General features: G+C 41.0%; 1 protein-coding gene across 2 annotated transcripts in view; it reads right to left on the minus strand.

Moving 5' to 3' along the window:
- LOC117412171 (teneurin-1-like) overlaps positions 1 to 14144 on the minus strand; it is a 159877-nt gene that overhangs the window by 13074 nt on the left and 132659 nt on the right. For both annotated transcript variants that reach the window (XM_058989491.1, XM_058989490.1), the window contains exons 23-25: positions 6982 to 7136; positions 3014 to 3380; positions 1437 to 1947 (exon numbers count right to left, since the gene is read on the minus strand). In XM_058989491.1, the coding sequence (XP_058845474.1) occupies positions 1437 to 1947; positions 3014 to 3380; positions 6982 to 7136 (1033 nt within the window). The remainder of the gene's footprint in view (positions 1 to 1436; positions 1948 to 3013; positions 3381 to 6981; positions 7137 to 14144) is intronic.

A 14144-nucleotide genomic window follows, 5' to 3' on the forward strand; every position in this document is an offset into this window, starting at 1 on the left:
TGATAGCATCAGCGTTGTTTAGCAAAGAGGGGTCTGATTCCAAGCTGTGTGCAATATCGAAATGCTGACATTTAAAAGCATATTTGCATTGGTCTGTTTGTGATGTATTTTATTTCTGGTAAGCATAGATTTTAATCGATAAATGAGTATGATGGTACAAGTCATGCTTAACTGAAGCAGAAGATTGTGACTGCAGGTATATCTGAAAACATTGCCCCACAGCACACACGTTCAGACGGTAGAGTTTGCTTGGAAATGCTTTTTACATTAAACAAGTCACGACACCCCACGACTCCTGGGGTGCTATAATAGTGTTTCTAAGAAACAGACATTTCTATAAAACCTTTGGAAAAATGAATGTATTTGTTGAAAAAGGACAACACCTTTCTTCTCAAAGAAGTAGGCTAGACTATTTAGTCTCAGCAAGACAAAAAGTTGCAACAAAGGCTGCGTAGCTGTCTAGACAGATAGTCCTTGAACATTACTGTTATGTAAGCCTTATATATACAGTATACAGCACAGATAGAGAATAGAAAATACAAAACGAACAAACAAAAACATCTGTATTGTACAGACAGAACATCACTTCTGCAAGCAATCTGGAATGTTTTGAGCAATCTGGATATGCACCACAAGAGGGCGACGTGCTCCACAGAAAACAGCAACAAGTTTGTCAAGTAACAAAGAAACACTGGCCCCTACACCCCAAAGCTGAATTAAATTGCACCCTGGAATAAACTGTTAAATAGTCGATAATAAGTGTCATAAATTCAAATTTTAAGAGGCCACTTGCCGATGGTGCCTTGGGCAGTTTTATAAGCGGGTTTAACTGCATGACAAATGACAATTGTTGGTAATATGTTCTGAGCTATACATTATTGTGTGGGGAATGTCATTACGCCTGCCTATATCCTCTGGGACACCACACCAAATTAAACAAATAAACACACACATAAATATTTGAATACAAATGCAGCAGTCTGTTGCTCTGAGCTCAGGCAGTAACCTATATAAATGAATTCTAGCATTAGAGTCAGCCAAAAGAGGTGGTGGTGACTTCTGTCTGTCGACAAGGATTTCTAAAAGCACCAATTGATAATACCCGCATACGAATTCTGCTATGTCAGAGCTGGTCAAAACACTGTGTTTAAAACCCCCAAATCAGGTGACTCCCTCCCTCAACTACATAAATCTAACAATAGTCTGAATCGTTTTGAGTTTAGTCCACACCATGAAATCATTCTGAAGTAGTCACCAGTCAGACCAGTCCTCACCAGGAGCACGCAGTTCTCTCTACTGCAGCTTGGACGGCTCAGATTAAAGCAGTACAAATAAATCAAGAAGGAACGGGCGTGCTAGCAACTGGGATCTGTAGGTCACTGGGCCACCCGAACAATTCCAGAACACACCACAGCAAAGTAAGAACAAAATCTTACTCGTAAACTGTGGTCCATCCGTTTTCATTGCTCTTGGTTGCTAGGAGGCCGCTGTTGCCATGGTAGGTGATCTGTGCGAGGTCGTGGCCCTGGGCGGACACCCTATTCAGGGCCCCGTTGTTGCTGATGGTGAGCCAGTAGACCTGCCCTCCAGGCACCACCAGCCAGAGGGGCACCCCATTGGCATCCCTCCGGATGTGCACCGAGTTTCCGTTGCTGCTGATGATGGTGTTGAGATCCTGCTCCCCGCTGTAGGTGAAGTTGTAAATGTAGTCCCCGGTGATGAGATTGAGTGTGTGGAGGTGCGTCCCGTTAGTGCTGAAGAGGTAGAGCTCCTGATCCACCGCCGAGGCGATCTCGTACATGTGCATGCGGTTCAGCTGAGGCTTGTTGCGGCTCAGGGCTCGGATCCGGACGTTGCCCAGGTCTGCGATGTACAGCGTGCCATCTGGAGACACTGCCATGGAGGAGGGGGCTTTCAGCTTGGCATCCCTGGCATAGCCACCATCGCCTGAACAATGAACAGAGTACACCGCGTGAGTGCAGTACATTCCTGCATTACAACATTACATGTTCTGTCCCAGGGCTCATTGCGACACCTGGAATTATCCTTAGGTCTATGTGGTCAGGTCTAGCATTAGCATTTATGGTTTAAAAAAAGTCGAAAAATGAGCTCATTAGACACTCACAATTAATTTATCTCGTTTGGGACAGACATGATAAGTGTATACCCTCATTAGATAATGTTAACTCAAGGAGGGGGGGGGGGGGGGCTGCAAACAAAAGGACAAAATTGATATTTCTAGCATCTGTAGCACTGCTGCACACAGTATGTTTGCTGTGGAGAGATGAGACGAGCGGGGGGTGTGAGCTATGAGCTATCTCCATGAAGAGAGTAATCATCTGCTAACAGCATGGTGTGATGGAAAATATGCAAAGTACAGCACAGTACCATATCAAAAACAAAAGAAAGTGAACGCTTCACACCATTGCCTTTGCGCACAAGTGACTAGGCTTGTGCCTCCCTCTAATGTAGAACCTCACCCTAATGAGATTGCATCTGTTAAAACATACACATTTTGCATTCAAAAATCGAATATTATTATACAGAGGAGCTACACTGAGGATAATGTTCACTGCAGTCAAACTACAATCTGAGCCCCGTAATGGCCAAGTAGCTTCACTGAAACTGTGGAAGCTTCTGTAAAAACAGCCACATGTGCCCTTTAGAAATACTTTATTAACTATTTATAGATGTTTAATAGGTTATGTTGATTTGACACTAGAGAGGGGGTTATTAATAGACTAGTGCATGGGCCAGAAGGTAATATCACTTCATTGCTGCACAACTCTATATTATTGTGCAATGCTAGTTTCTGAATTACAGGTTATTTTATATATTTAAACAATTCCGTCAATCGTGATGTTGAAACTTTGCAGTGCTCAGTTTCCGTGGTAACACAGATTAGGAATAATTAACTAACTATTATCAAAAACTAGGATGTTTGGAGATCTCAATGGTGACCCAAAGCGAGAATATAAGGTTCATTTTCCGGGACGTTCCTTTTCCCACCTACCTGAAAAGCAGTCGCAGTTGGGATCAATCTTGCAGTCACACTCCGTGGGCGCTCCGGCGATGATGGAGATTTCCCCGTTGGTTGTGACTTGCTGTATGCGGTTGATCTTCCTCTCGTCCGTCTCTGCTATGTACAGAACCCCGTGTTCGGACACGGCGAGGGCTCGTGCCGACTCCAGGGTGGAATGCACAGCCACTTTGCTCACCAAGTAATGATCCATTCCAGGGACCTGGCAATGTATGGGACGTCCCGCCACAATCCTGACCCGGCCTTTCTCTGAAACCTGGATCACGATGTTGTTGTCCAGGATATACAGCGAGTTGTCCAGAGGGTTTGCTGCTAAATCTGTTGGCCATTCCAGACGGACCTGCAAGGAAACGATATTCTCCCTGTTATATACTGTACATTAAATCCACCTGCTTTGAAGAAAGAGCCGTGGTATAGACCTATGGCTGTAGCCTGCTGGGATAAACCACAGCTGGATTATTTTGGGGGCATTTTACAGCACCAATGCATCTACTGTGTTTTTTTGGGGGAGGTAATCCCAAATAACCAGAGATAGGTAGTTGATATAATCCACAGTGATTCACCAGTGCTGTAAAATGCTCTGAAAAATAGTTGATAGGTGTCCTAAGAGTTATGTTTATTATTTTTTGCAGATTATTTGTTTGTTGTGATAAAAAAAAAAGCTATTTATGCGGATGCTATTGAAAATGTTTTTAATTGCTGGCAGAGCAAAAACGCAGCCAAAAGAACCTCGCAATAAGACGTGTTGTTAATTTGTTAATTTGTCAGCGGTTTTGTTTTTGCACTGTGTTGATTTCCCATGTTTAATGAGGGTGTTTAAGATAGATCAAATCTCTTTTAACTTGGATGCTACCAGCTGTTCCACGCCACCTCAGACACACACCTCTACTGAAGTGCAAAAAAAAAGGAAATCGCTTTTAATTGGCTTTCACTTTCTACCAGATGGACAACTTCCAGTTCCAAACATTCCAAAAGACACTGTTTTCATCTGATCTATGAACCGATGAACTGATGCTAAAGTCAGGTTTCAGGTAGAAAGCTAGGTAACACTTTACATTGTGTCTCTAATTACTGTGTATTTACATAGTAGTCACTTTGTAAATACATGTGCACTTCCACATAATGTTATTGGGCATAGCTACAATGTACTTGATGTGTACATCTTTTTGCACACTATATGTAAGTACACAATTGTATCAGAAAAGGGTTAGGATTAGGGTTATATCATACATTATATCACATTAAGTACATTGTAATTATGTGGAAGTACACATGTATTTACTAAGTAACTACTATGTAAATACACAGTATTGGTGTTGCGTATGCTTATTGTCTTTGCTTGCTGAGAGACCCCGGGACTGCTCAGGCACACACCCACACAGACAGGTTTCCTCTGGGAGATCTCCCTCCTGCCAGCTCGAGGCTGGTAACATTCCACTATTGTTTTGACAAGGCATAACATGGAGGGCAAGCAGGCCCCTATTCCCTTCCAGCGAGAAGCAGCCAGGGGAGATGCAGAGGAGTTTCTAGAGCAAGGCCAGACAGGAATAACAGAGAGAGTGAGAGAGAAAGTTCTGATTTACAACAGAGGATCTTCGCAGGATTTATATCATTTCTCCTGAGAATATGATTCACAATGCCTGCTTGATACACAGTGTTTGTGCAGGGCAGTGTCTGTATCAGGGACACCTAGTTCAGCAAGGCAGCTTCACAACATAATCAATCCCAAACAGCAGCGGTAAAGAGGTCACATAGAAAAAACTCTTAGTAAAACCTGGAATGGCTTCCAACTGCTGTGCAATGGGAGTCCTCTATGTTCCACTGTAGCGTCAGCCTGGCTGATCGTAATGCTGTCTTGGAGTAAACAGGTATATGAAATAAAATGCAAATCTGCAAAACGCTTAGCAAAGAAATAGGGCAGGTTATCCAGATCAAGGGTGCGAGGGTTCACATTGCGTGTGGTAGATCGGCTCCACATAAAGCTTGGGCCGCTACTCTCTGCACACTGCTGCATTGAAGCCTACTGGAAGGGTTGTTTTTAGGAGGATCGGGGGTGTTGTAGCTCTTTGAGATCCCTTGTTAAGTGTTCAATGTATTTGATCTTTCAGCTGAAGATGGGAATATGCAATACAGTTTGGAGGAGCCCATCTTTTAGAACACTGCTTACTGTTTAATATATGTAGTGTATTTATTTAGAACTTGCAATGCAATAAGTACAGTATACAGTTCTATGTATGTGTATATCTGCCTGTATGCATGCATGTATATATGTACTGTATGTATGTATGTATGCATGCATGTATGCGTATATGTATGCATGTATATATGTATGTATAAGCATTTACGGGTCTGTACTGATTAACTAAATACTGTACATTCTGGTTAACATGAAACTTTCTTAGACTGATGTTGGCTTCTTTGAATAAGAAGCAACATCAGTCTTTGAAGACCTCTTGAGTCCCAGTTTTGAGAGCAGGGTCCGAGTGTGCATTTCTCTATCCCAGTACAATGCTCCTGGAATGTGGGTTAATGTGGAGCAGTGACAGAGAACCCCTCCATTACTGCTGCTCACACTGACTCCAGGGCATCCCTTGGCAGGAACAACACGAGACTTCCAGCCTCGCTGCTTTCAAACTTTTTATGAGTGCTTATTATCAGGAGTTTTGTGTACTGAACCTTTATATAATACGGGCCAGATTAAGAATAATGGACTGCGGCTCAGAATGCTTCAAATGCAGTGTCTTACCTGCTTTGAAAGCTGGGTTTCTCAAGGGAAAACTGTGGTGCATTACAGGAGAATTCAACAGGCAATAACTCATGGAGCCCAAAAAAAAAAAAAAAAAAGTACACTTTTCTGGAAACGTTGAAGTGGTAAAGTGAGGGAACATCATAATATAATTTAGCACCAATTAAAGAACAAGGCACTGAGAGCTGTACTTAATAGTGCACCAACAATGGTTAGGAATAACAGCTGTCTTAAGATGCACTGGAGAAGGGGAAGAAAGCATCGCCCCCAACAGCAACTTCTCATGATTTAACACACCCTTGTCGAGTACAAACATCCTGCCTATAATAATGCTTGTTATTCCCAGTATTCTACTAAATAGCAATCCACAAGCAACCGACTCGAATACTCATGTGTTATGTAGTTTAACGTTTGCTTTTTTTAATGTTGAAATGCTTTTTATTGAATTTGTTTTATTTTTTATTATTTGACGTTTCAGCTCGTCCAGTCACAGTATCAGAAAGGCATTTTTTTTAAGATTATTCTGCATTGGTAATCAACCACTGCACTTGTGGGATGGTTTGTCCATTCAAATCTTTTGCATGTACTTGAAATCAAACAGGGGGTGTCATCTGAAGTACAGGTGTACAGTATCTTCTTTGGAATAAAGGAATATGGGTTAAAAAAAAACGTAACCGTCTGATGATATTCTCTTTTAAACAACTGCAACACAAGTTTTACTGTTTATTTTATTCATATAATTTTTTTGTGCCGCATATTTTAAATTGCCTTCATTTCCATTTGATATTTCCCATCAAGAAAGAAAAACGGGATTGCGGTTCAAGTATCTCACCAGATGCATAAACCGTTTAATAAAAATGACTGCAAATACACGCCTGGCCGTGTCTGCGATTCAAACAGCCACTTAACACATTCAAAAGCCTTGCCCTTTTGCACACTTCAAGCCCCTTACTGAGCTGCTATTATAAATAATCGAGGAAGGAAGACAAGTAGAAATTTGGAAAGAAAATCACTTTTAACATGTTCGGCATGAAAACTGCACGCCTCCAATTTCATGATAAAGCTGGAGCTGGAAGCAGCAGTTGTGCAAGTCCGGGTAATATCTTCTGCAATTAAACGCTTTATATAACTGCAGAGCCCTGTTATAGGGTGAATAGGAAAGCGTGTATTGCAGTCACGGGCTGAGGCAGCATACCTGAGAGATGTCCATTCCAGAGTCACAGCTCAGTGGCTGGGTTGATGTCAGCCCGTTGGAACCAATTACAGTTGTGATCACGCCACGCTCGTCAATTTTCCGAATCATCGTTCCATCGACAAAGTATACAAAACCCTTTTTGTCAACGGCAATACCTAGAGGGAAGCAAAACAAAAAAACAACAAATGATATACACAGATTTATAAGTCACCTCATAAACAATTGTGTTAATTAAATACAAAGGACAGGGAATTGGAAATACATGAAACTTCAAAGCAAAGTAAGAATGTTGGTTTAGGCTTTCCTGGGCGTAATTAATAATGCTCCACTCTGATTGTAATTCTCCTCAGTGGTCGTGTCTGCTGCGTGGTTTATAAAAGGTATTAAAGGACACGAGCATTGGAGAGGGGTTTAGTAATGGTGAGGGGTGTTTAGAGACCTCACAGATTGATTCAGCAGGCATGAAAATGGACACCTCTCTAAAATAAAGTAAACTCAAATAGGTTTGATTTGACTGTTCAAAAGGAACCAGCAACAGTCTAGCAGTTTCAGTGTTAGCAAGCAATATTTTATTCACACATTTTTTAAATAACTCATGGGTTGAAACTTTGTGAACACTGGGAATTCACAATTGCGTTCTAGGTTATTATGGGTTTTCTGGCTGGCAACACTGAAGCCATGGACAAGAATGAAGTTGTTAATGCTACAGAATGACAAATCCTTTAAGCTATAAACAGCATGTACAGTATTAAATGTTTATAGCAAAAAAAAGCTGCTCATCGGATTTGGTCCTTCTGGAAGGTTTAGACAGGGGGGGGGGTCTGGTAAGTGATAGATGTGCTCCATCTCGCTGACCCGCTGTTCGTGGTGAATTTCAAAGACACTTAAGTCGAGATATTAGCATTTACTAATATATCCTATCATTAGCGTGACAGGGCAGAGCTCTGCAGTATCCAGGAGTCAAAATGTAATATTGGATGACGTCATTCTTATGGACTGATGCACAGAGTAATTGCAAGTGTGGCGACCTAGTTAAAACAGTGCAAATAAACAACCCACTGTGTAAACACATTTTACGAATACATGCATTCAACTGGATGTCAGAACTTACTTTCAACACTGGCAAACTGAACCAATGTCATGAACAGAAATCCCACTCTACCACTCAATAATAAGCTACAGTCCAGCTTGGTTATTCTCTGCTTCACTCAGACTCTCACAGACTGTATTGCTGCTCTCACCGTTTACAGTGCAAAGCTCTGGTGTCTCTCCAGGTACGGAGACAATGACCTTTTTTGTCTTGCCGGTAATGAATTCTGCGGTCCCAAAGCGAGGCGGGAGATTGATGGAGCACCAGGCTGGAGCCCTATGTTTCTCCACAGGCCAGGTGCACCATTTCACACTTCCCCAAAACTGCTTCATCATCCTGTCACAGCAGACAGATTAAAAGACTGCTCCCTCCAGGCCAGGTTCCATTGCCTGTGTGCAGCGCGTCCTTTTCCATTCACTCCTTGCAAGCAATCTTAATCAACTTCTCTATCAATGAACTGGACATATCCTATCTCCTAGCACTGCAGGACACTGTGTACACTGTGCCACAGGGGCCATTCCTGTTTAGAGAACCAGGGGTCTTTCTGCTTTCTGGATGTTAAATGCCCCCTGGCAATTGCTGAAGAAGAGCCAGGACACTGACCCTGGTTCACTGGTCAAATCTCCACAATGAAGATTTACTTGCAAGCTTTGAGCCACCAATCATGTATTACATAAAATGTTTCAAATGAATCATTCCAGACGTGTAGGTTACTAGACTGCCGTGATAAATGAATGAACTATGAAGGATGTACAAGGCTCCGCATTGATGTTTACCATTCACTAAACTCTCATCTGCTCAATTCATTTATTCAAGGTCTACAGATTCCTACAATGGTCAGGCTTAAACAGAAAGCCCTGAAATGTATTCACCTCTTTAGAAAATCATGCCACTGACACTATTGAAATCTAAAGCCCTGGTAAAATGTATAACATTAAAATAAATGAAAATTTTGCAAATGGATCTTGAAGGTCATGCAAGGTCCATTTGCAAATTACTTGGAACAGAAAACAAACCCCACAGCAGCCAAACATATAGCTACTTTGCAAACATAGCTAAATTATCCAAGCCAGCAGTTTTGTTTAAAACTGTATCCAATCATATCAGTGTTGAATGGTGATGGCCATTGCTGGAATTCATTTAATTGAGTGCCTTGCTAATATCTGTCAGATTTTGTTCCGCAACACAGAGTCTCTGGAGTCCCAGGTGAAATGCATTTGAGAGATTAGGCTGCTGGTGCTTGGTGCTGCTGTAAATTCTATAGCATGAACTAAACTGTTAACTCTTTCTACTCCTCAGACAGGTGAAGAGGCTTATGTCTTGAAGAGCCTCTCCTTGTTCTCATTGCTGAAGAGCACTCCCAGAATGTCTTTCAGGATAAGAGTGAGCTCATGAATCTCGAATTGTTCCTTTGTTTCCTTAGTTTATAACGTACAGCTTGAGGGATTGACTCTGTGCTCCACTGTACAGCTCCATCAATGTGAAAAGCACCAGCTTAGCAGTGCATGTAAAATCTAATAATACCGGATACAAAAGGAATTGACAGAGATGGTGGATTGTTTTGGGCTGTAATTATTTGCCAAGCAGGTTTGTAATTTTGGTAATTTGCTATGTGAAAGGTATTGTTGTTTCTGTTAATAACTCTATGGCGGGCTTTTCTTTCTCAATATTGTATTGTGCTGCTGGTGAAATGGAGGATGCTCCACGAATGATCCTCGAATACTGTAGTTAATCAGAGAATGAACATCCACAAAAAGGAATTTTTAAACCTAAATGACTTTCCTTAGACCAAGCTCCACATTTGCTCAGCAATAATTTGGAAGACTGCAAGATGGCTCGTCTTTCTGTCGTTGGATTTGAATGAATGCAAGATAGATTTAAAAAAAAAAAAAAAGTCCAGTAAAAAGAATATGATCTGTAGAACTGTGATATAAAATGAAGTATTTATTTTTCCTTATTCTCCTTGTGGTGATCTGAGATTACATCCTGCTGCAGGTGACAAGGTCCAAGGCAGGTAACCAGGGATGGTGGTCAGTTTCTGGTCTCTGGCTATCACAATATTACTCAATTATGGTGTGCCACGGGACAACCTGAGTGCTATTTTGCAGTTTACAGGAGTTGTGATTGCAGGTTGATTTGCAGAATGTCCAGTGAAACAAACTGAGAATTGTGCTGTTTTGCATTACACAGCACATGCTCCTTCACATTTTGCCAATCTCCATGGAAATAGAACCATATTCTGAGAGCGCATACTATGAATTAATAAAAAGAAAGAGCAACGTTTTTAAATAATAGATGCATTACAGCAGTTGAGCTTCCTGAGTCCTCTTTAATCCCTCAACAAATTAAAAAAAATAATAAAATGTATTCAAAAACATGAATAAACAAATAGTTTTTGTATTCTAGGCATTTTTGAAGTCAGATGTAATACATGACGGCATTCCAGGTTTAAACCATCATTGGTGTCTACAGTACTTTCATTATTAACAGAGAATGAAAACAAAATGGTGGTGTAAACCACAAGCAATATAAAAAAACACCTCAGACACCTCATACTGTAACTCTTCACCTTGTACTGCATACTGTACAGTGACAATTAACTTTTACCTTTTTGCAAAATCAACGGTGAAAAACCCTTTTCATTTACCTGCCAAAGGAAAGCTGTTTTTCCCTGAGACAGCCAAGGTAGTTAATAACCTCCCCTTCTCCCCCTCAGCATCGCCCTTTCATTGTGACAAGTAATGAATATTCATTGGCAATTTGAATAAACGCAGCAAACTTGGGGAGAGAAACAGCAACAGCCGTTCCCTTACTGATGAAAGCCACGCTGCACACTGAACAGTGCGAGGAAGGAACCCGCCATACGTTATTCAAATCTTCAATAATATTGACTGTCACGTCAATGAAATACTAGGGAGGAGGGATGCACCAGGGATTGCTTTCAGGAGTAACAATAAATCCAAATAATGCCTGCTGTCAATTAAAACACGCTTTGTTTTAGTTCAGAATTGGCTCACAATACGTGACCTAAAACCTATAAATTCACAATCCCTTGGGGGGGGTAATTTATCATTTTTATTTGCTTTTCTTTTTCTTTCCCCCTTTCTTTATCGTTCTCTCTGAGGTTTTTTTCTGGAAATGAATCTAGTGTGGGGACTAATCTTTTTAACACCCTTCAGAAATGTCTCATTATAATACTTGCCTGCAACCTCCTGCTTTGCGAGGAAGATATTAAAACTTGATTGTGAAATGGAAGGTAACGACCAGGAGAATATACACAGTGATAACCTTGGAGCCAGCGGTTCCAATACCCCACTTGTGGAAGGCGACAGTAATCCAGCTACCTCTCATTAGCACCAGCAACGCTCGTGATGACATTACCACTCCCCTTTTCTTTTGCTCAAGATCTTAAGGATCTCTTGGCTTGTATTTTATACATCAGTAAATGTTCCTTCTGCTTCCTGTTACCGAACAGCTTCACAGCACTGTAGCTCAGTTTCACTCCAATGGCCAAGCTGCAACCAGCCCTGTGACCTACCACACAGGAAGTAACGTGTTACTAGGAAGTTTGAGAAATAGAAGAGACATTCTATTAGAAATCCACCCATAGTGCAATGCTTTGGTAACATTTTAGACGCGTCTTGCACTTTCATTCATGCCAGCCATAGTGGAGCACATGAGCTAACCAGTCTGCGGTGATGTCAGAATGAACTCCCCTTTAAGATATTACTGTTTGGCGTAGGCCCGGACTGTATTTTAATATTGTAATTGTGCTATTATATTTGTATAGGGAATTTCAACATTTCTCTTAATAGAGAAAATTCAACTGGATGTTTTTGCATGCTATTTAAAGCCCTATTGGTGTAAAGCTGCCCTGTTTGTGTTGGGAGATGTTTGCTGTTTGCAGCATACTGTGTCCAGGGAGTTCTCAAGAGCTATTAGTGTACAATTAATGTGCATCTGAGTGCTTCTGCAATGTGATCATGTGCACTGAAGACTACGCTAAGCCTTTACTTGTCAGAGCCATTAGGAGGTGGACTGATCATTGCAGCCAGAAGTGAACCCAAACCCAATGAGCAGAGGGACAGGGGCAGTACATTAAACCAACACGCTATCCATAGCTCTGCCTCGGACACCCAAAAGGCAGAAATCCTTTATACTAATGGCCCTCCACAGACAAACTGAGCACAGATCTGTGTCTTTAGATCTTTAGATATATATAGAAAAGATGGAAAGAAGCAACTTAACAATGGGAATGCAGAGCTGTAAAACATTAAACTTTGTGTTTGCCAAACACAGTATTCTACAAAAGTGTTGCTGTCTTATCCAGGATAGAAATATTTTTATTTACTGACTATTTGCATTTTCAGTGCTTAAGAAGTACAGAGGTATCTCTGGTCTTATTGTCACAACTTAAAGCTCAGCTTCACAAGCGATAAAGCACATAACATCAGTGATTTAATACACTCTCTGGAGGTTTCGTCTGCCTGTTTGAACCCTAGAAAGAATAGATTTAAGATCCAATGTATGGAGACTGTATTGTGTGTTTTACTGTCTATGAGGATGCATGTAATAAATGCACAGCTAGCTTTAAGTGTCTGGGTGAAAGGAGCATTGTAAAATGTAATGATGCAATAAAACATAGATGATTTATCAAAGTGATAATGAGTTGGAAGGAGACCATTTATCATTGTAGCAGTTATTTTGACTAGAAGCTAAACAACTGGTAACCTCGGCACTGACTATTCCTTACTGAATTCCAATACCATTATGCAGTCTTTCCCTGTGTTTACATGCACTCCGCAATATGGAGTTAGGAATACTGTGCTTCTCTATGTTTCCCCGGGTAAGATTACAGTAAAGGAATCAGAATGGTTGTTGTCAAATGTGTTTTAAAGTGGTCAGCTCAAAGCAAAAAAGAGACAGTTCATTCAAGTAACAGATGTTACTTGGCAGGTGAAGTAGTTATTTCTAAAGCGATAACCCTATCATCAAAGACCAGGTCTACAGTCCATAAAGGAACTGAAAGCCAACATGCTAACTAAATATGACATTGATTTAACCACTTCAATACCCACGATTAAGCAACCATGAAATATTTTGCCACTTGCCATTCCTCTGCTGTATTAATCAAAGGTCTGACTTCTTGTCACGATCGTCAGTGTTTTAATCTTCACCAATTCAAAGAAACAATCTGTTAAGACAATGCCCTCCTTCAGTAGTATCCAGAGGCAAGCACGTTAAAAGGTGTATGTCGTGCATGAAGGTCTGGTATGTTGTGACACCAAATCAGGAATATGAAAGGGTGCCACCAACACCCAAAGGAAATGATGTGCTGGAGCAGGCGATACATATAACGCAAAGACAGGTTTTTACAGATTACGTTGGTTGCTGCTATGTTTAATTGATTTTCTTGGATTGTATCTAATGTAACTCGCTGTCATTTTATATCCCTCACCCCATACTGACAACTTCTGACACCGTTGGAAGTCGTCTCACGGCCCTGGAAGCGTGCAGACAGACGGTTTTCGACAGCTCATTTCTGTCACGCAGATGTAACCAGATGTTTTTCTATTTCTCTGAGTGGGTGGGGGCTTTTTCTTCAAGCAATTTCTTCCAGAGAGGGGAAGGATTTTTAGTGCAAGTTTCATTTCATGAAAAAAGCTGTTGTTTTCCACTTATGTAGATACGAGACTTAATGGAACAAACACATTTCTTTTAGATAAACTATATTATTTTCTATTTCAGTCATCACATCCTGGGGACTATCTAAAACAGGCCGCACCCCTGTGGCCTCAATACAGCTTTCCGAATAATGTCTATGTAAGAAGTGGATGTAAGAGGTGCTCAATGTCGTGTTTGTTACTCTTGCAGACAATGTGGCAGTAATTTTTACAGCATGTGATTAAAATTCCACACTTTCAATTAATTAATTATACAATTCAACAATGAATTTATTTACACCGTGGATGTGAAAAGGCCCCAGGCTGTTCCTTTGCACCTGAGCCAAGAAACACACACAAACGCACACATGCACACGCACACACACGTGCACTATACGTCTGAAAATACA

Source organism: Acipenser ruthenus, chromosome 16 (genome assembly GCF_902713425.1).
Source record: "Acipenser ruthenus chromosome 16, fAciRut3.2 maternal haplotype, whole genome shotgun sequence".
Taxonomy (NCBI): Eukaryota; Metazoa; Chordata; class Actinopteri; order Acipenseriformes; family Acipenseridae; genus Acipenser; species Acipenser ruthenus.